Raw genomic sequence first — 22,752 nt, 5'->3', positions numbered from 1 at the left:
GGTGCATGGTGGTACGTGTTTTTAGATGTAGACTGTTAACCTTTATTACGTACGCCAATTTCGTGAAGGCAAGAGTCCGGTCGAGTATTTCTTTGCAGCCATAATCAAGCCGCATTTAAAGGTTGTTTGTCTTCATTAAATACAAATCCACATAATTTTCTGTCCATGTGTCTGTAACAAGTTAAGTCCTTAAAAAAACCGTCATAATTGCAAAATTCGAACATGTTTCAGATGTTATCAGACGACTGTGAGTCGAATAATAATTTAAATGACCATTAAAACAACCGCCCGAAAGATAACCGTACTCGTCCCGTCATATGGTGTCTAACATATTTTGTGATAGCGGGCGAGGCTTAACTGTCATGTCATATCCTTTAAATTTATTGAAATAGGATTGGTAAAAACCGGACAAGTGCGAGTCGGACTCGCCCACCGAGGGTGCCGTACATTTTAGTATTTGTTGTTATAGTGGCAACAGTAATATATCCTCTGTGAAAATTTTACTCAAATTCAACTGTCACTATCACGGTTCATGAAATACAGCGTGGTGACAGATAGACTGACAGACAGTCAGACAGACGGACAAACGGACAGTGGAGTCTTAGTAATAGGGTCCCGTTTGGGTACGAAACCCTAATAAGATAACATTTATAATATAATCTTAATAATATGCTGTAGCTTTACCGTTCGACAAAATATAGACGAGGGTTCTTTTTATAACGTAACAATATAATATGGAAATATCTGTGCCAAAAGAAAGGCTTTGTTATGTCGAGGCCAATTATAGTCACATCCCAAGAGTCTGGACGGGAATGTCGAATAACTCGTCTGATTGGGTACGGTTTTATTGTTAGCTTATATCAGTTGGTAGTGTGTGTTTTAAATAATCCATGACGTCAATAATACTGTAGGGGTTGCTATTGGTATAAAATAAGTCAGTCCACGCTAGTTCTACACAGACTTGAAAGTCGCACCATATACGTCGAAATTAAAACATTACATTTATAATTAAACTACCACACTGTCGTTAAAAAGTTGATGCAGATTTAGCTTAGACATACTTTAGTATTAAAAATTAAAAAAAATGTGTACTCACATTGCGTTACGCATCCATTTACATGAGACATATTTATCTCATATTTATACTCACACGAGGGCAATACTGAAAGTTTCTATACTGAGCCACTTCACGCAGTGAAAGAAAATGTTTATATTTTGAAAATACAACTCTTTGTCTATGTTTTTTTAGGTTTAATTTATTTGGGTGTAGTGTATTTCAGGAATGCTGGCAGTTAGGAAATTTTATGTCGAGCGTTTTCATATATGTATATATTTTTTAAATGTTTTAGTCGCTTTCCTCGGAAAGCGACTAAAAATTGACTTCTCGAAGGACGTCTTTCAAAAGTGACGCTATATACTACAATCGCAGTTATGTGCTCAATGATAAAAAGATCAAGAATAATCGCATATCAGCAGATCCAGACAATCTTAGATCTTAGGTACTTACCCAAAATAAAAACCTACATGAACCTACACGTATAGTACGTCTGAAAACATAAATCTAAATTAGTAGATACCTTACAACCGCCTGATGCCAAAAGTGCCTGAGGAAAAATGGGCCATAAACTTTTCAGGTTGATCCCATCGTAATCAAAATTTGTGCGCATTGCCAGTAAGAGTTGAGAAGATAAAGTGATTATAATTAAAATGCAAAATGTTGCATATCTACATCTACTACAGTTTTTGATATTATAAGAAATAATTAACGGCATAATAAAATCAACCTTATTTGCCGGCTCATTGTCACAATCATATTATTTAGCTACATGACGATGTTTGATTTTATAATCTTGTTGACTAAATGAATTATTGATTGAAGTAAGTAAATGATTTTATAAAGAATACACTGTTTATTGCGATTTAATAAAAGTGCATGATAACATCTGTTAGTCGTTGAGAGGTCGTTGGCTCGAGCTTACTCACGCTTCTGGAGTTTAACAAAAGGATGTGCATACTAGGTAATGAATTTATTTAAAGAAACAGATTAAACGTTTTAATCATATTATCAAAATGATAAAAAAGTTTTTAATAACATTATTTCCATGTATTTATTTGCACTTAATAGACACTTAAAACTTGTATATTTCTAAGTCCGATGAATTATCATCCGGAATGTCTTCTACGTGAATAATCTTTTCCACATTCTCGTTAAAAGTAACTACCGATTTCCTCCGGCTCTTGTTTATCCTTTCGCCAAATTCATCTTCCTCTCCTGAATTCTCGTCGTCTTTAAGCTTGTCTATTGATTGTATTACTATGGGCAGTGTAACGTCGGTGGCCCGAGACGGTGCCATATTTATTACTGTATCGACTGATTCTTTGGGATCTACTTGCGAGGTTTGTGCTTTCGGGCTTACTTCTTCTACCGGAGCGTCAAGCATTTCTTGAAGCCTCCTTTCACTTCTTTTCAACTCCTCTATATTGAGTCTTGGTTTTCTCAAACTGTCAATCTTTTGCGGTGATTCCAGTGGTTCATCACGAGAGGCTAAACTATTAGCGTCACTGAACTGGTCATAACTTCGTGCCTTTCTCCTGTGAACAATGACGTGAATACGTGATTTAGTTTAACTATGATAACACAAGCAAAAATATGTTAGTAACTGTACTCTTACCATCTGAAGAAGAACCATAAGGCAATAAGCAGCATTAGTATGAAGAGCAGGATACTCAGGACTATTGTTGCGACTAATAGACCTGTATCACGTCCTCCGCCGTATATCTCGCGGCCTTCTAGATAATCTTCCAGAGATACTGTGCTCGTGACATCAACCCCGGTTATTAAATTGTGGGTTATGTCGCTGAAATTAAATGGTATTTTTTAATAACGAGAACGTTTTTGAAATAATGAATCGAATTGTTATTATCTTACTTTGTAAGCTGGTCAACGGCCACCGGTTCGCGATCAATTAAGCCGTACACATAAAGCTGCAATGACGCTCCTTCGGTGGTTACTTCTCGTTTGCGTCTTGTATTCGCAGAATCGGTTGGGTCATCGGATATGACCGCGGAGCTGAGGACTTTGACCTCGTACCCCACAGCCGAACTCAGATTTTCCAAAATAGTTTGCTCTTGGTCTAGGAATGCATTGCGGACAGTAACCACACCGATATGACTCGTATCTAATAGTTTTACCTAGAATGAGAGAATTCATTATAGTCGTAGGTTTTTCCATTCCGTACCTATTGACTGTTTATTGACAAGTACCTAACCATAAATGATTTCATTTATTTTTTTCCCAGATGAATAGCTCATAGTGTTAACTATAACACAATTTACTATCGTGTTCCGAAAAGTCCATGTAATATATTACTAAACCACAAAAAAATAAGTGAGCTGAGAATGCTCACTGCATATATGGCTGTCCTTACTGGTTAATAATAAGTTGTATGGGAGGTATGGTAAAAGTTATTAAATAATACGTTTATAACTCGCTTAAAACTTAATCTTATTAAAATAAGTTTTGCAAAGTTCGCTTAAAACAACGTATAAATAGGTTTTTATCTACATAATATGTATGGGGTGAGGTGAGCCTACTTATTTTTCTTTGCTAACACATTGCCTTATTGTAGGTATAATATGAAGGTATTGATAAATATTTTTATCCGTTTGTCTTTATCCCGCACGTTTACAATTGCGTTTGACACTTGCCAAAATTTAACAGAGGCGTTTTATGAAAAAGGGGGTCTAATGTACCCTATTATTTACACTTTTAAACTATTATTCACGTGTAGGGCTTAATTACAAAATAAACTATACGTAAGTAAGAATTACCAGAAGTTCTATAGATGTAGTTAGACCGTCTCCCCTCCCGTTAAGGTCAGTGACTGACACAACGAGGCGCTGGTCTTGCGACAGGCTGGCTCCATCCCTGACATGGACAAAGCCCGTAGTTGACGCCACCGCCAAAACTTCCGACGCACTCCAGAACGACAGCGCCGCATTCTCACCCACATCAGCGTCAGTGGCCTGGGGTAACCCAATATCCCATAAAATACATGAACATTCATCCACTTGACTTGAGATTGGAGTCACGAAATGATGCGTGACTTTTTTGCGGGAGCATTCGCAATAACAGCTTAAACATTAACTCACTGGATTCACATTTGGTATGGAAATTAGTATTTCGCTCAAAGGGTAAATTCAAAGTGGAGACTTAGGTGCGTGCTGACGTCTAAGACGTAAAATTATGTAAATGCCCACCTTTATATGTTAGGTGCGTATTTTTAATCTCACATGATTTGTTACTGACAACGCTTATGTAAAGTATAAAGTTACGTAAAATCAAACCTATAATTGTTCGTATCAAATTGAATATTTAAAAAAAAATTGGGTACAATCACAGATTGACCTGGTCCCTAATTAAGCGAAGCTTGTATTATGGGTACTAGGTGACGATATGCATAAGTATCTATATACGCTATATAAATCCATACATAGATACATAGAAAACATCCATGACTCAGAACAAATATCCGTGCTCATCACACAAACAAATGCCCTTACCGGGATTCGAACCCGGGACCATGGGCTTCATAGGCAGGGTCACTTACCCACTACGCCAGTCGGTCGTCGTATAAAATGAAAGCAGGGATGTTGCGAATATTCGCATCCACATCCACATCCGCATCCGCATCCGCATAAAACCGATGCGGAGCTTAATGCGGATGTGGAACAGGTAGGCACAGGAAGGTCTTAGCGGCGGCGTAAGTGCTAGGTAATTTTGTCATTAGCCAATAGGAATCTCGTTTCGTTTTTCTGATTCGTCGATCGAGCACTTTAGCCTATGACCTATGACGGACAGCGAAAAGAAGTGAAAAATTTGATTTATTTGGACTTTAGTATAGTAATGCGATTGTGGGGCACCTATATTCTTGTTCAAAGACTATAAGTCTCGTTTTTTTTAAATAAAAATTAATAAAGTGTAATATTTGACGTTTCTTGTGTGCCTAATCTCGACATCCGCATCCGCATCCGCGGATGTGAGCCTTTAAATATCGGCACCCGCATCTGCGTCCGCGGATGTCAAAAAATCGGCATCCGCAACATCCCTGAATGAAAGTAAACTTTACCTTTAATTCTGCCAAAGCTCGAGGGAGGACAATATATTCTAGTTCAGGAATAGGATATCCACACACAATGGGCTCGTTTTCATTGCCGACAAATATAGGGTAGTTGTCGTTAATATCGTTAACTATCAAGTTGACGAAGCTTCTTCGAGAGTTATATAAAATTGTGTCTGTAAGTATCCATCTGTTGCTTCCGTATTCGTAGGGCCCGAGCCAGTCTAGTCTGGGGTTTACTGTGGACCGCTTAGCCCGATTCTGTGTGTCACTAGCGCATTCCAATACCAGTTCCACCTGAACTTGCGACAATGCCATGAAAGCTATTCGCGGGTCTTCTCGATCGATTGCTCTTGCATGTAGACCAGTGTTGTCAACGTAGAGCCAGTCTTGGTCGAGGGGCCAGCGATTGGTCAGCCTGAACTGGCAACCTGCTTGAGCTTCGCTGTCGAGGACTACGAGGTTAGTGTGTGGGTCCTCTTCGTCTCTGTCCAGGATAATGAGAGGCGGGAGCGCGTGGTCGTCTCCGCATATTGCGACTACTTCTACTGTTAGTTGTATCTGCACAGTAACAATTTTAATGGCATGCATGCTCAGTGTAAACAAAGAAGATGAAAATAAAATCGGCCAAGTGCAAGTCGGACTCGCGCACGAAGGGTTCCGTACCATTACGGAAAAAAACAGCAAAAAAATCACGTTTATTGTATGGGAGCCCCATTTAAATATTTATATTATTCTGTTTTAGTATTTGTTGTTATAGTGGCAACAGAAATACATCATCTGTAAAAATTTCAACTGTCTAGCTATCGCGATTCATGAGATACAGCCTGGTGACAGACAGACGGACAGACGGACGGACAGACGGACAGCGGAGTCTTAGTAATAGGGTCCCGTTTTTACCCTTTGGGTACGGAACCCTAAAAATTACACAATATAAATAAAAAAAACCGGGACCGGAGAGCAATGAAGCGAAACATTCTATGGGTATTTACCTAGTCGGCTCATAAGTTCTGTCATATACATACTATCAAATAAAATCAAAAGTTTAAGTTTATTCCGTATAATTTGTACAGCGTTTGAAAGCTTATAAACTAGAGAATCTAAATGTATAACATTTATTCAAAATGACCGCCATAATTATCTACACAGGCTTGAAGTCTTCGTGGCCAGTCGTCAATGGATTCACGCACCACTTTCATGTCGATATTGACCACTGCCGTAGCAAGAGATTTTTTCAGCGAGTCTAGATTTGCATGAGGTTTTGAGCACACCTTTTCCTCTAAATACTGCCATATTTTATAGTCTAAAGGATTAAGATCTGGGCTAGAGGAGGGCCAATCTTCGTGCCGTATAAAGTCGATTTTATTGGAGGCGAGCCAGGCTTGTGTAGACTTTGCCTTATGGGCTGGAGCAGAGTCCTGCTGGAAAACCCAATGCTGGTTTAGAAACATCGTATGGGATAGTGGTTTCACAATATTAGTCAACACCGTGTCTTGGTACACTTTGGCACTAGTTTTTACTCCTTTCTCACAAAAATGCATACTAGTGACGCCCGCATAAGAAACTCCCAGCCAAACCATCACAGATGAAGGGTGATGACCTCTTTGAATACGGGGAATGCTATTAGACGCTTCTTTACTATTGCGAGCGTACACTCTATCATTTTGTTTATTACAGTTTTCTTCTATGTCAAAAATTTTCTCGTCCGAAAACAGTATACAACGGTGCTTATTTTTATCGTACTTCTTCAATAAAGCTTTAGATCTTTTAAGCCTTAAAGCTTTAAGCCGACCATTGAGAAGATGGCCAGTTTTTCGTTTATAAGCACGAAGTCTCAGGTCTTGATTAAGCACTCTTTTTACCGTGTTTTTGCTCAAACCCATCTGGAGGGCCATAACTTTTTGTTTCCTAGCGGGATTTCTGGCAATGCGTGCCCTAATTGCTTGTACAACCGCTGGAGTCCTAGCTGTACGCGGACGACCGCTTCTTTTCTTGTCATTTAAACTAGAGACCTCACTGTATCTTTCTATGGTACGATACACAAATCTTAGAGAGAATTTTAAATTTTCAAGTAGCTTAAAAATTTTAGTCGGCGAGTGACCACAACGATATAGTGCAATTATTGCGGTACGGCTATCTTTAAGCGTCCACTCCATGTTGAAGAAAACAGAAAATTGCAAAATTATACTACTCAAATATTTAATAAAGATTCGAAATTCAAATGCAGAACGGTTTTTGTTTTAGGAGTTCCAAATTTAAAATGTAAAGGCCAGTGACAGAACTTATGAGCCGACCATATAAGTGGCCTGTTTTTGTTGTATAGTTTGATAATTAAAACATTGGACTTGGAACGTGGATGGAACATATAATACATAAAAACAAGTTAAACTAGGCTCCTGCTAAAAATATTGGCTCAGATTTCGTTATAGAATCTAATAAATATTTATGTTATAAGTTAGTCATCGTTTTCTATAGCTAAGCCTTTACTTATTATATTAGATATTTTCTTACCGCTGTTGTGGCTTGGACTTGGGTGATAGTTGATGTAGCTATCGCTTGGAAGCTATACACGCCAGTATTTGTTGGTGCAGACAAATGCATTTCTCCAATGCTGTTAATCGAAATCCGCTCTCGGAGATGGGCTGGAAACAAAGACAAGTGAAAAGTAAATGTTTTTGGCGCTGCAGATAATGGTTTTAGTGTGACGAATGCTAACAAGTTATTGGCCGCATTAATAACAAAGACGGGGGATAAGGAAAAATGTTTGAGCTTTTTATTAAAATAAACTTTCGCGTGTGTCCCTTGATACCTAATGAGCGTGGGAGTTCGGGTCGATGAATTGATTTTTTTTCGCGAGATGCCTGTGCTGTTGAATGGTGTACCTGGTGGTTCCAAAATACTTTAAAAAATTAATTAATTAGTTAATAATTCAAAGTTCTTTTAGTAGGTAGGTATTATTGTTTAATAGATTGACAAATGAAGTTGTGTTAAGAGGCCGGTGTCGATTTTAGTCGCAAAAATGTAAAATTGATAGATTTAGTCCGTGAAATTTTACACCTTTTGTTACCTAATTCAAATAACAAGTACTGGTTTCTATTAGCACGTCTTCTTATCTTACCTTTTATCAGATCAATTTTTTGAAAACAGACTCACTAAATTAGTAATGTTTGCTTTTCTGATGGACGTTTAGGTAAACGCGCGTAAAGCACTGATTTTGTCGCTCTTATTTGTAAATTTCGTAATGTTTGGACGGCTAAACATGGTAATTTTGTATTACAAATATCCTGTACTTGACGTTTATCAGACTATATTTTTATTATTATGACTTTGAAGTAGTGTAAATGAAAGTTAGACGAAATCAATTTTTTCCAGAAATTACTTCAAAACAAGTGACAATTTCTCTAAAAATCGACTTAATTTCAACGTAATTTTGATACTTAAACAATCTACAATATTTGCTGAAACTATTCTTATACATCAATTTGTATAATTTACCACCATGATTTTTTGATGATTTTTAAAAACTGCCCCTTTTTTTCATGCATTACCGGTGAAGCACGCTCGCGACCTCATTATTAAAAGGCAAGATGAGAAGACGTGCTAATAGAAATCAATACTTGTTATTTAGATATTACGTAACAAAACGTCTATAATTTCAACGACTAAATCTATCAATTTTACATTTTTGCTCCAAAATCGACTACGGCCTCTTAATAAGGGTGAGGTAGAATAGTAAAATTTTACATTTGACCTTCTCGAAGACATCGCTATTTAAGGGTCCCCGGTAAGCTCGGTTCTCCATACAAACGAAGATACGCTCTCATTTTAAAACGAGTAGCTCTGAATCTTTGTACTTACAATTTACAATAGGATAAGGTATATCTATGTATGTAATTAGTTAATGTAGCTTCAGATCCCATATTTAAAAAAATACAGTGAATATGTCTTTCATACAAAACTTGTTTTTGCTCTACAGTACCGGCCAATAATATATCACCTTTGAGCTTGTATAGAGTAAACAATATAGGTTAGTTTGTAGATTGCATATTTTACTAGTCATTTTATTCAAATATATGATGAATACTGCAATGAAATACTGTGACTTACAATAGGAGACTCAGCATATTACTAATAAACCTCTAGTAAAGCAATGATGTTGACAATGCATTTAAAAAAAAACCTTTATGAAAAAAACCATTACAGAAGACCAATTTTTTTCATCGCCTATACAAAGGAATACTACTAGATTAAGTAACTAAAGCAGTGAGGTGGAAGTCACTCACAGATAAAAAAAAAGTATATAATTGGCCGGTACTGTATTTCGTTTGTATTATAAACTGGAGCTATATAAACTAATTACAGTCCTAGATATACCTCATGTCATTGTATGTGCAAAGTTTCATTACAATCCAACACGGACTTTTAAAATGAGATCGAAACTCCGTTTGTACGGGAAGGTGAAATTCGGCCGAGCTTGCCGGGGACTCTTTAACATATACAATACCTATATTGTATTGGCTTTTTTGTCCGTTCTTTAAAGTTTTGTGCCAATGATAGCGCTCAGACAAATCCAAAAGGTACCTATTTCGTTTCGAAGTTATAAATAACTAGCAGTAAGAAGATGATGGTTTTTATTCCTACTAATTAGGCGCTGTCTACACAAATGATGTAGCAGTGTATAGAGCTATTTATAGAGGTTAGGTAAACTTAGGTACCTATCTTTCACTACGCAACATGTATGCTTAATCATTTTGGCAATAAATTCTTTTTGTGCGATCTTGCTAATGTGTTACAACCAGGCGCTTAATTTAATCATGCAATTTTGTGTTTTAAATAGGTAAGTACTACAGTAATTTTATGATCTGAGTTTCATTACGATTTCAAATCTCGTGTATCTATCGTCCGTCATATATTTGAACAGGATTACGAATGTCGGCTTAACGTATAAGCTGATTAGGGATGTTAACCCATACGCTCTAAAATAAGATATCTATCGGATTTATGCGTTTCACGAGATTATGGTTTTATGCTCTACTTACCTAACCTACCTACCCTAATCTATCTCTGCTTGAATTATAACTCGTCGTGTACAAGTTACAGGGCCATCTTTATCCCCGGGTAAAGGCGGCCCTATAACTCGACATACAGCTTTGCTGCACCTTAGTTTTAGGAATTGGGACAAAAGATAATGAAGATTATATATAGGGGTAAACATGGCCAACAATTAACTCGTGCTTGGAAGTGTAATCTAGACATGTTCTAGAATTGAGCGTCGGTGGCCTAGTGATAAAGAAAAAATTTTGGTTTTGAACCGAGTACACGGATTTTTGAAACTAAGATCTAGATTGAAAGAACAGGTGGCAGTTGCATTAGTAAATACTAGTGTCCGTGTCATTTCTTGGGATTAGCTTGCTAAAGCAGACCTCGGTCACCTCGGCCTAGTTCAAGATGCAACCGGGAAAAAGTTAAGATGACGAGGAGTAGTTGTACAGTTAAGATTAAATAAAGATCTTCTTTAAAGATACACCCTTTTGAATATTTGCTTCTGTCCGTTTTCCGGTCTCCGATCAATGTTATAATATTTACCATCACCGACAGCTAGGGAGTACGCTATACTCTCGCCGTTGCTCGCTGTTGCTTGGACCAGTCCTAGTAGTCCTGTCTGCGCCATGTCAGCGCGCAGCACATATGATGGGGACTCGAACGCTACCGTCGGTAGCTCTGGGGTTTCTGAAAATGTTTGCAAACTGTTAATACGATCAAGACTGGTATGGTCTGTGATGCGAGATAAATAAAAACAGGTGGCTTTGTATGGAAATTTGAATAAAAGTGATCCGTTTTTATTCTTGACGAATGTAACAATCTGGACTTCGTTTGTGCCTTCAAGTGAAAAAAGGATAGATAAGTGCAAGGATAAATAATTTTATTCTCATTTCGTAGTCATACGCATTAGATAATTTTCCATTACATTAATTGGAAAAAAATATCATGAACCTTTAAACTATGTTTTAAAAGCAGACCATTGCCTCTTTCCAGGCGGTCATTGCAACGTGGTAATAAAAGACAGTATGATTTTAGAAGTTGGACGAAAAAAGGACAATTGCATTAAAAATGCGAAATTTTGTGTTATTTAAAAATAGGACGATTGATTTGTAATAAGAACTAAGCCAATTTGCTTAAGTATAGATCGTTTGACAGTTGGGGATCGATGTTGTGTTTTTTACTTTGACCAAGCCCACCTTTATAAGCCGTTTCAATTTAAGTAAGGGTAGAAGCGTTTGCTTTTATTATTAATTGGTCCCAAAATTTCCATTTTCCAGAGTAAATACATAGGATTAATATCGCCACTGCAGGTGACCCTCGAATTATTTATGAGTAGCAATACCGGGCCCCAAAGCGAAATTACCGATGGACAGTTTCAGGTTTATTCGTTTGCGATTGGTGCCTTTTAATACAATTCCTTGGAGGATACATTTGCAATATACTTGCTTGACCTCAGCGTTTATTAACTAAGTTCGGAGTAACGGAATTCAATAGATGAGGAAAATAGAAAAACTAATGATTATGGCTGCTCTGAGCTTTTGACAGATACTTTATATTTCTTTTGGGCGTCGTGTTTCTATTGACTCAATTTTGGCCATACCTATCTTATTGGTAAATAAAATAGGAGTAGGTACCTACCTAATAAAATTAGGCTTTATAGCCCTTAATCTTCGGTATATCTACAGGAGAGATGTAATTACCTAACTACGGCTTGGATGCATCGTCTGATAAGCATACTTCAGGGTTTTCGGTGCGGGAATGATTTGAGTAAGAGTAGAGATAAACAGATAGGTTAGTCTGAGAAAACATCATATTATGCCTAATGAATAACGACCTATCTGTGAATTTTATACACACTATCCCGTCTTTATCTTTTTTATGTTTCAAAAACGTAAGAGAAAGTTGCAATTTGTCCACAAGAGTGGCAAAGTAATTTAATGCAAATTTTTGAGTTGATTTATGATGTCAGCGAGTAGAGTTGACTTTTAAATGATGATTTTGAATTTGAATAGGTATTAAATAACGTTCATTTGGATTTCATTTGAAATGTTTTATAATAAATATTTTCCTAGAGTTTGTGTGGTAAAAAAAATGTGTTTTACTTGGTAGCTACTAGAGTACAGTCTGTTTTTTAAGTCAATACCTACTCTTTGGCTAATGTCAAACATTCCCGCACCGAAAACCCCGATGTATGCTGATAAGTTATGCAAGTAAGAGTTAAAAACTTAAACCAGACTATCCCAAAACCAAGCTTAATTTTTACTAAAAAAAAACAACGCGCAACTACTTTAGCAGCGACTATAAATACCTATAAATTTGCTATGCAATTTTTTTGTGTTTCATGCTTAGAAATGATTAACACAGGCGTCGAAACTGCTGGAACACGTAGTGAGTGCGGACTTGTGGCCGAAAGGTGTGATATTTCAGTGGTTCCATGGATATCTGCCGAACCCTACCCCAGAACACGTGACGCAGCTAAGAACTGATTGTCACCAATATGATTTTTAGTTTTAAAGATTATAATTATTGTATGTATGTAAGTCTGTAAGGTAAGTATGTATTGGGCCTTTGTCGCCTGATAATATTTTTTTGATTATGATTTGATTTGATACCTGTTCTTACCTGATTGTATAACGTCGAAAATGAGAACTGCGCTTGCGCTGCCCGTTCGCAATTCGAGCGCCACATGTGAGACTCCCTCAGGCAGATTCAGGTTGCCAGTCGATCCGATTACTAGCTTATCTCCCGATAGAGAGGCGTAAAAAAGCTCCCTGTAAACTGAAGGCGGGCAGGTTATATACTTATGCATAACGTCAGCTTACAACTTAACGTGTAACAACGGACAAGTTTTTCGGAAATCTGTCGAATTTTTTAAACGAGTATTTAAAATACAGTAGCGGAAAATAATCTATTATATTTTTTCAGGTACATTTGCATAAAATTTTTGGATATTTCTCAGGAACGGCTCTAGCAATTTCAATGAAATTTACAATATAGGGGCATATGAAAACGACAATTATATTAAACTAAGGTACATTTTAAAATTAATTGGTTCGAGTGTTAGCGGTACACCGGTGGGCATTAAATTGTAAAGTACTGTTTCGATTTAATTATCCATCTAGGTTTTATTGTTAGTAAGATTCGCTTATGAGTGATTTCAAATAAGAAATTCAATAATAATAAAATACATTGGTGTGTGTAAAGTCCCCAATCCACCTTACTTACTTTATACCAACATTACATTGGTACTTTACACCAATTAGTCATAAAAATTGCTCGAGAGAGCGGCGCCTATATTTTGCCAACTAAACAATCAAATCCTTAGCTCTTAAAGTTCTCTTTTATTGGCCTTCGTTTGATCCGTACTGAACGCGAGCAAACATTGTGCATTGTTATTTCGTAAGCCGCCGCCGCAGAGACGTCTGCTGTAACTACCGAACGGAAAAATGGAAAATATTGCTGTGCCCGCCCACCGCCTCCGTAAGGTTAGTACGTCTTTCGTCGGGAACTGTACACGTTTTTATAACAAAGTGCCCGCTGATACAGTGAATTTGCCACATAACAAATTTAAGTCACATGTTAAGCGCTGTTTGTCAAGTAAGGCGTACTATACTGTAAAAGATTTTATAGACGATAAAGATCCCTTTAAGACAGTAGCTTGATCTTGATAGTATGATAAAATTTAAGCAATATTTGCTTTGTTTTAGTTTTTTTTTTCTGTGAATTGACCATACTAGTGTCAGTTTAACTGACTCAAGAGACCATCATGTTCTCGCTTGATTGTATTGTTTTAGTTAATTTTAGTTTTGGACACTTAGAGATCTTGTACACCTCTAAGATTTTATTTTATTTTAATTTATTTTATATGTAATAATACCTATATTTTTAATCAAACATCAAACATTTATTCAGCAAATAGGCCACAGGGGCACTTTTACATGTAAATTTTTACAAACAATAAAATTAATCCAAAATTACAAAAAACAATTACATAAATATAAATGTTAAATTACACAAGAAAAAAAAAACTAATAAAAACTGATGATGATTCTGACAGGTAGAGACCTTTACATCTCTATGTCAATTTAAATTTGTAATTTAGTTATTTATAGGTAGGCATACTTGTAGTCTTTAATGTAACATACGAGCACAAATGTTGTATCTCACTGAATTAATTTACGTTATATATATTAATACAGCCCGGCAGCTTTAACATGTCATGCTCTCTTAAAAGTCTTTGCTTACGGTGGCGTCGTTGATCGGGTCGCCACTTTCCCGAATGAAGGTTGAGGGAGACGATGGCTGAGATACGCGTCGTACTCGTGAACGGGTGCTGTTTGTGGAGACCGGTCTGTTTAATTTTACACGGGCTTCATGTTACGTCCTATGTAACTTTACTTTTGAGTGGCATTAACGTGAGACACTTCATTCGGTTCTTGTTTGTCTGATTTAATTTCTTGTCTTATAATTACTTATATAACAATTCAAGTCTTGGAGACCTTTTACACCGCTAAGGATAATTTGATGATCTTTTTTTTAAATTTATTATACATATTTTATCTCTGACACCTAGAGACTTTTACATCTCTAAACAATTTTAGTAATTGCCTGTTGTTTGTATATTTTTTTTAGTTTTCTTTTTTTGTGTAATATTGATTCCATATTTGTAATTGTTTTTTGTAAATTTTGGTTTTGTATTGCTTGTAAAAATTGACATGTAAAAGTGCCCCTGTGGCCTATTTGCTGAATAAATGTTTGATGTTTGACTCTGCATCGCCCGAGACAGTGATTTTTCCCTTTTTCCTTTATTAAATTTTTCGGTTTTTTTTAACTATTAGATAACTTAATTGTTCAAAAGATCTATCATAAGGTTGTAATTGTAGTTATAGGAAAAAACTCATTTCCCTTCTCAGTGTAGGTAGTATTATATTATATTTTTATTTTAGATCAAGTTTGTAAATATGCATGCACCATCTGGACATCTGGACCTTCTTTATACAATTGTATGATCTATGAAAACCTATGTTTACACATAAATATATGATTTATAGTAATAATATCAAATTCGAATTAGGAATGTTTATTTCGAACACCCACGTATAGAAGAAGGAGTTTTGTAGATTATTTCCCCTATAGTGTACCTACATAAGATTTCACACACACGCACACATACTGAATAAACAGATTTATTTTTTATTTTTTGTAGCGTATCTACTGGCCTTAATATAATTAATTAGCGTAAACACCCCAATAATCGACATGTTAAGACCCATGGAATATGCGACACCTTGCTGTCAACTTTATTGCTATGACATTATGAATATTATGATTGAAAATGTCGATTATTGGAGCTGTGTCGGGCACTGGAGCCTCTACGTTACATCAAAATTTACCTCCAAGTATTTCGATGTCGATCCCAGCAGCGTACCCTGTGATAGTAATCGGCTCATGTTGAACCACGTTATTGTTGATGGTTCCCTCGTACAGGACTTTATCAAATGCCTCATTTATCACGGATCCGGAATCTGTAAAATTCAAAAATGTTAAAAAACTTAAAATGACTATACGATTTTCCTTAAAAACTAGATCTATAGATTAATTCTATTATTTAAGAACGAAAACCACAACTATAAATATTGTTAAATACGTTGCTGAAAATATGAGACGCTTAATTAACAAAAAAGAAAATGATCAACAACAAAGGATATGCTCCTAAGAGACAAATATCGATTCATTTGCAATCGAAGATGACGGGCTCGAACATAAATAATCTCAATCGCTCGCTCGATAAGATACGACAAACAAGGTACAAGATAAGTTTGCAGTTTTGCACAGTGTGGGATTTTGCCTTAGTTGCGGACATGGTGTTTTTATGATTTCATTTGAAAGATTTAATTAAATACCTAATACAACTTTGGAGAAGAAACTATATTTCTATTTTGCTTAATTATGAAGCAAAGAGGATATAATAGAATAGAGCGGTACTGTCATAGTAAATTTTGTAACCACAGTAAATTCACTGCCATCTATCGACACACTTTAAACTATAAATGAAGATTTATAAAATACGATAAAATGTATTTAAATATTGATAACAGATTTTTATTATTTGCATAAATTATTTTTATATGATTTTGATCCATGGTCAACGCAATAACGCAACGCAATTACTGATATGCGTTAAAATTGTTAAAAAACAAACGAAACCGTCAACGCCCTCTATACGAGAGTAGGCCAAAGGTAGTAGCGCCATCTGATCGACAATCAAATTTTCGTGATTTTCTTGGCACGTTTTTTCCTTAGGCTGTATCCATCTATTACCGAGTTATATCTATCTTTGTTATGAAGTAATAAGAATTTCGAGAAGTCTCTATGGAAACCATAGAAACACGATATCTAATTTCCAACTCCATTGTTAGCTATGACTATGAGCATAACCAATCATAATAACATATTAGAATGAACGATGATGTGCTTAGAAAAGATTGTAAAATATAGATTAGAGGCAGCAAAATTTTCAATTTAATGAAATGTCGTAAAGTTTTTTTTTTAGTCCCACCTCATACCAAAAATAAAATCATGCATTAATAATGTAGGACTTCCGAGATATAAAAAAAAATATAGAAAAAGAAATATAGTTCCTTTCCCAAAGTTGTATTATTTACAAGTTTTTGGAAACAAATCAAATTATTTGATTAAATATTTTGATTTGTGTCTTAGAGTTGGTCAAAGACGCCTAGTCAGGGGCGTAGCTAGAGGATATGGCGCCCGGGGCAGTCACCAAATTTGCGCCACCTGACGACTGACAAAAGTTTCCCTGCTGCTGCCTTTTGCCCATTTTGGCGCCTCCCTTAGATGGCGCCCGGGGCCCTCTGCCCCCCCTACTTACGCCACTGCGCCTAGTCTTACTAAGATGTCATATAGTCGAGAAATTGGGACGGGTACCGCCGTGGCGAGGTGGCCTAGGGGTTCATGGCATTAGCCGCGATAGCTAAAGACGCCGGTTTGAATCCGGCCTTCACCTCTGGAGGGCTTCGTCACTTCTTCTTTAATATATGATATCTATTACAGTTTGTATTATTTAATTAAATCTTTCAAATGAAATCATAAAAACACCATGTCCGCAACTAAGGCAAAGTCCAACACTGTGTGGTTTGGTATCTATAATGTAAAGTGGGGAATAATGTATTGTAATCAAACGTTATCAAAAAGAAACATGTTTTGTGCTAATGGATAATGTAGCCAGTGTCAGGAAATTAAAAGATGACATGTCATCGATAATGAAAACAAGCAATCGTTGATCTCCATTCTCTGATTTTATTAGCTCTCTTGTGTAAAGTACTTGTAAATCAAAATCTTTTAGAGAGAAGAAAGCATAATATCCGAATATATTGGTACTTGAATCTCTGGTAAAGTATGGATATGGAAATTATTTATAAAATAACTAAACTAAAATGAAGACAGAAATGATGAGTAATGCCTTACCGTCAATTATGGATATGATGATAATTGTGCTCGCAGTCGTCTCGGATTTTACTGCTCTCACAATCATAATAATTTTTCGAAGATCAACCAATACTGCAGGAGGAATTGGTTGCTCCACAACTAGTGTTATCGAATTTCCAATTATGGATAACGCAAACCATTGGGCATTATCTGGAAGAATAATAAACAAGCTATGGAAACTTTCCAATTGATTCACTTGCATTCACTTTATACCTGTGTGCTGGTAAATGAGACAAAAAATGCTTTTCTTTTAAAGAACTAAAAAAAATATGCTAAGAATCTGAATCCAAACAAATAGAAAATATGTGGCAAATAAGGGTAAGTTGTAGGATTGAGGTTGGAAACTAACCACCCTCCAAGGTAAACAAAACATCATTGTCGTAGCCAGTGTCCAGCGAGATGGCAGTTTCGAAAGAGAGGCCACCTGATTCGCTGTACTCTCCGGTGTAGTAGGCAGCAGTAAAGGCCAATTCTTCTACAGTAGCAGCCCGTTGAACCTCGATCACTAAAGTCGCTGTAGCGGGTACTGATTGGGGCCCTGAAGCTCGCAACTCCAACAACAAGAAGCCGTTGGCGGGTAACGACTGTTCTGGAATAGTGCTCTGCAGTGCAATATTTACTGTGGCACCTTGCTGCTGGGCATTGAAGTACGACGCCAAATCTGAAAATAATCAAAATTGAGGAATATCTTCGAGTACAGCAAAATGGAGTTAAATTAATAGATCATTATTTAGCTTACTTACCACCAAATAAAGTAAAAAAAACATCATCCCTGTACCCCTCGTTAAGAACAATTGGTTCAATAATTAACGCATTATTTTCAATAGAACCAAGATAGCTTGCCCGTTCGAAACCGAGAATTGTGGCGTCCGTATAATCTGGAATTATTAAATTAAATTAAATATTCGTTTATTTCAGGCCTGGGGCCCATAAAAATGTTGTTAGTAACAATGCCTTACTCTATATTAGTATTTACAACAAGTAATAACAATTAAATCCTTATTGATTAAAAGAAAATGCAAATAAATACTACAAAAATTAATAATTAGAAAAATAATAATAATAATTCACAAAATAAAAATTTACACAAGCCCAAGCATTATTTGCCTCCATTTGTCATAACTGGGGCAGTCAAACCTATACGCAAACAGCCCCAGGATGCTGTTGCTGCTGCCCCGAACGCGACTGAGTAGAGAGGCCACTTTCTTGCGGATGATGGCGCGGAACCCATAATATAGAAAAGCAAGTTAGGTATTATTTCTAACTTAAAACATTAACTAACTAAATACGTGATATACTTTAATATATGATCATTTTCTTACCATCAACTAGCGATATCACCATGGTTGATGTTGCGAGGTTACTATTGGGTTTTTGTGCAGTAACAGTAAATACCAATTGATGGTTGTTGACTAAAACCGAGGGCGGAATGGCAGTATTAGACAAAGTGAGCGTCGCAGCATTGCCATAGACTTGCAGACCAAACCATTGCGCGTGTTCTGAAAACAGAAAAACAATGATTATATTTGACTCATTACTCATTACCTACTTGTGATACAGTTGGTCACTAAATATATTCCAAAAATCCCATACCTCCGTCTAAGGCGAATTGAACGTTTTGGTCATAGCCAACGTCTAATGAAATGGTGGCATCGAACGCGAGGCCGCTGGTTTCGCTGTACTCTCCAATATAGTAAGCAGCACTAAAAGCAAGTTCCTCGATATCGGCAGTTCGCTGGGCATCGATTACTACAGTTGTTGTAGTGGCTATGGCTTGTGGTGCTGACGCTCGCAACTCAAGTAACAAAATCCCGTTGGCAGGCATCGTCTCTTCTGGAATGGAACTCTGTAGAATGATGTTAACTGTTGACCCTTGCTGTTGTAGATTGAAATATAAGGCCACATCTAGAAACAAAAAACATTTTTAGTATATTTTAAACAGGAGTCAAACTTTATTTACACATATTACCGATGTACTTACCACCAGAAAGCGTAAACGTAACGGCATCCGTGTACCCCTCGTTAAGGACAATTGGTTCTATATTTAATGCATCATTTTCAATCGAACCAAGGTAGTTTGCTCGCTCGAAGCCGAGAATAATTACGTCAGTGTAATCTAGGATAAATAAAGAAGAAAAACATGAAGGCCTAAGTAATAATATGTAATAAGTATTGAAAATATATAATCATGTTTATGATGGAATGTGACTGCATAAGATAATATTTTTTAGATAATCAGTAGTGTTTCATCTGCTACTTACCGTCTATTAATGAAATGATTATGGTTGCTCCTGCAATATTGCTAGTGGCTTTCTGTGCAGTAACAAGAAATACTAGCTGATGGTTGTTGACTAAGATCGCCGGCGGAATGGCGCCGGATATAGTGAGCGTAACAGTATTGCCTTCAACTTCTAGGGCAAACCACTGTGAGTGTTCTGAAAAGAGAGTTACATTTTTTATCTGATTTTTATTTCGTTTGCGCTCATAATACCTAATTACAAAATGTACGAATCACATACCGCCTTCCAATGCGAACTGTACGTTTTGATCGTAGCCTACGTCTAGCACGATCATAGATTCAAACGAGAGGCCGCTAGTCTCACTGTACTCTCCAATATAGTAAGCAGCACTAAAGGCAAGGTCCTCGCTATCACCACCTCGCTGGGCCTCGATTACTACAGTTGTCGTAGCGGCTATGGCTTGTGGTGCTGACGCTCGCAAATCAAGTAACAAAATCCCGTTCGCAGGCATCGTCTCTTCTGGAATGGCACTCTGTAGAACGATGTTAACTGTTGACCCTTGCTGTTGTAGATTGAAATATGAGGCCAGATCTAGAAACGTAAAACATTTCTTAATATTTAAAGAGGAGTCAAAATTTATTTACACATATTACCGATCTACTTACCACCAGAAAGCGTAAATGTAACGGCGTCCGTGTACCCCTCGTTAAGGACAATTGGTTCTATAGTTAATGCATCATTTTCTATAGAACCAAGATAGTTTGTTCGCTCGAAGCTGAGAATAATTGCGTCAGTGTAATCTGAAATAAATAAAGAAGAAAAATATGAAGGCCTAAGGAATATAAGTATTGAAAATATATAATCATGCTTATGATGAGATATTACTTCATAAAAAAATATTTTTAGATACCTAGATTCTGCTACTTACCGTCTATTAATGAAATGATTATGGTTGCTCCTGCAATATTGCTATTGGCTTTCTGTGCAGTAACAAGAAATACTAGCTGATGGTTGTTGACTAAGATCGCCGGCGGAATGGCACCGGATATAGTGAGCGTAACAGTATTGCCTTGAACTTCCAGGGCAAACCATTGTGAATGTTCTGAAAAAAGAATTAACTATTTTTATCTGATTTTTATTTCGTTTGCGCTCATAATACCTAATTACAAAATATACGAATCACGTACCGCCTTCCAATGCAAACTGTACGTTTTGATCGTAGCCTACGTCTAGCATGATCATAGAGTCAAACGCGAGGCCGCTAGTCTCACTATACTCTCCAATATAGTAAGCAGCACTAAAGGCAAGGTCCTCGCTATCACCAGATCGCTGGGCCTCGATTACTACAGTTGTCGTAGCGGCTATGGCTTGTGGTGCTGACGCTCGCAAATCAAGTAACAAAATCCCGTTCGCAGGCATCGTCTCTTCCGGAATGGCACTCTGTAGAACGATGTTAACTGTTGACCCTTGCTGTTGTAGATTGAAATATGAGGCCAGATCTAGAAACGTAAAACATTTCTTAATATTTAAAGAGGAGTCAAAATTTATTTACACATATTACCGATCTACTTACCACCAGAAAGCGTAAATGTAACGGCGTCCGTGTACCCCTCGTTAAGGACAATTGGTTCTATAGTTAATGCATCATTTTCAATAGAACCAAGATAGTTTGCTCGCTCGAAACCGAGAATAATTGCGTCAGTGTAATCTGAAATAAATAAAGAAGAAAAATATGAAGGCCTACGGAATATAAGTATTGAAAATATATAATCATGCTTATGATGAGATATTACTTCATAAAAATTTTTTTTTAAGATTTTTATTTTTTATTTTTTATTCATTACATTTCACAGCATAACAGTGATCCAAAGCACTGTGAAACCAATAGACATTTCATACACATAGTACACAAATCTAAATTAACATATAACAGAAAAAGGCCGTTCATTCCTCGTCTCGCAGAACCTCAAGCATTCGTAACACACGTCCAACCATCCACTCGCAAACACATCACAGTTTGGTGCTGATTCGAGGAGCGAGTTTAGTAGGTGCAAGGCTTGAACAAGCGGTGATTTACGGCGGGACACAGTTCGTACTGGTGGCAGCGCTAACAAATGGCGACAACGCGGTCGAAACAGAACTCTAGTCGGTGAGGGAACATATAGACGCAGCAACTGAGCTACTAGTTCGGGGCAGTCAGAATCCCCACGTAAAATTCTACTGGCTAAAGTACATAGTCTGTAATTTCGCCTCAACTCAAGTGAGTTAAAACCTAATGTACCCTGCAAAAAATTTGTAGGGTATAAAAATGGGTAATATCCGTACATTTTTTTGTAGAGGGAGCGTAGAAACGCCTTTTGCACTTGCTCTAGCAGCAGGATATAGGTTGTTTCATAGGGGTTCCAAACAACACAAGCCGCTTCAAGCTTGCTTCTGACAAGAGCGGTGTAAAGGAGTTTTATTGACCTGGCATCTATGAAATCCCTAGTCATCCAAGTAACGAACCCTAGTCTCTTGTAACAGGTACGAGCCAGCGTATACATATGCTCATGGAAGTTAAGGTTCGCATAAGATACCTATATTCTGCTACTTACCGTCTATTAATGAAATGATTATGGTTGCTTTTGCAATATTGCTATTGGATTTCTGTGCAGCAACAAGAAATACTAGCTGATGGTTGTTGACTAAGATCGCCGGCGGAATGGCACCGGATATAGTGAGCGTAACAGTATTGCCTTGAACTTCCAGGGCAAACCATTGTGAATGTTCTGAAAAGAGAATTAACTATTTTTATCTGATTTTTATTTCGTTTGCGCTCATAATACCTAATTACAAAATATACG

At 36.8% G+C, this 22,752-nt stretch overlaps 1 protein-coding gene across 1 annotated transcript in view; it reads right to left on the bottom strand.

The window, feature by feature from the left end:
* Positions 1 to 1,890: 1,890 nt before the first annotated feature.
* Positions 1,891 to 22,752, bottom strand: part of LOC134742977 (uncharacterized) — a 50,694-nt gene continuing 29,832 nt past the window's right edge. Inside the window, exons 24-45 of the mRNA XM_063676211.1 lie at positions 22,504 to 22,677; positions 21,483 to 21,617; positions 21,097 to 21,408; positions 20,838 to 21,011; positions 20,575 to 20,709; positions 20,189 to 20,500; positions 19,931 to 20,104; positions 19,651 to 19,785; positions 19,263 to 19,574; positions 18,992 to 19,168; positions 18,413 to 18,547; positions 18,019 to 18,330; positions 17,649 to 17,819; positions 15,557 to 15,688; positions 12,786 to 12,941; positions 10,707 to 10,850; positions 7,632 to 7,762; positions 5,130 to 5,681; positions 3,832 to 4,026; positions 2,930 to 3,192; positions 2,673 to 2,858; positions 1,891 to 2,592 (exon numbers count right to left, since the gene is read on the bottom strand). Coding sequence (XP_063532281.1) covers positions 2,130 to 2,592; positions 2,673 to 2,858; positions 2,930 to 3,192; positions 3,832 to 4,026; positions 5,130 to 5,681; positions 7,632 to 7,762; positions 10,707 to 10,850; positions 12,786 to 12,941; positions 15,557 to 15,688; positions 17,649 to 17,819; positions 18,019 to 18,330; positions 18,413 to 18,547; positions 18,992 to 19,168; positions 19,263 to 19,574; positions 19,651 to 19,785; positions 19,931 to 20,104; positions 20,189 to 20,500; positions 20,575 to 20,709; positions 20,838 to 21,011; positions 21,097 to 21,408; positions 21,483 to 21,617; positions 22,504 to 22,677 — 4,880 coding nt within the window. The 3' untranslated portion in view covers positions 1,891 to 2,129. The remainder of the gene's footprint in view (positions 2,593 to 2,672; positions 2,859 to 2,929; positions 3,193 to 3,831; positions 4,027 to 5,129; positions 5,682 to 7,631; positions 7,763 to 10,706; positions 10,851 to 12,785; positions 12,942 to 15,556; positions 15,689 to 17,648; positions 17,820 to 18,018; positions 18,331 to 18,412; positions 18,548 to 18,991; positions 19,169 to 19,262; positions 19,575 to 19,650; positions 19,786 to 19,930; positions 20,105 to 20,188; positions 20,501 to 20,574; positions 20,710 to 20,837; positions 21,012 to 21,096; positions 21,409 to 21,482; positions 21,618 to 22,503; positions 22,678 to 22,752) is intronic.

Source organism: Cydia strobilella, chromosome 7 (assembly GCF_947568885.1).
Source record: "Cydia strobilella chromosome 7, ilCydStro3.1, whole genome shotgun sequence".
NCBI lineage: Eukaryota > Metazoa > Arthropoda > Insecta > Lepidoptera > Tortricidae > Cydia > Cydia strobilella.
The sequence above is the reverse complement of the archived record's forward strand: the minus strand, read 5'-3'. Positions and strand labels throughout refer to the sequence as shown.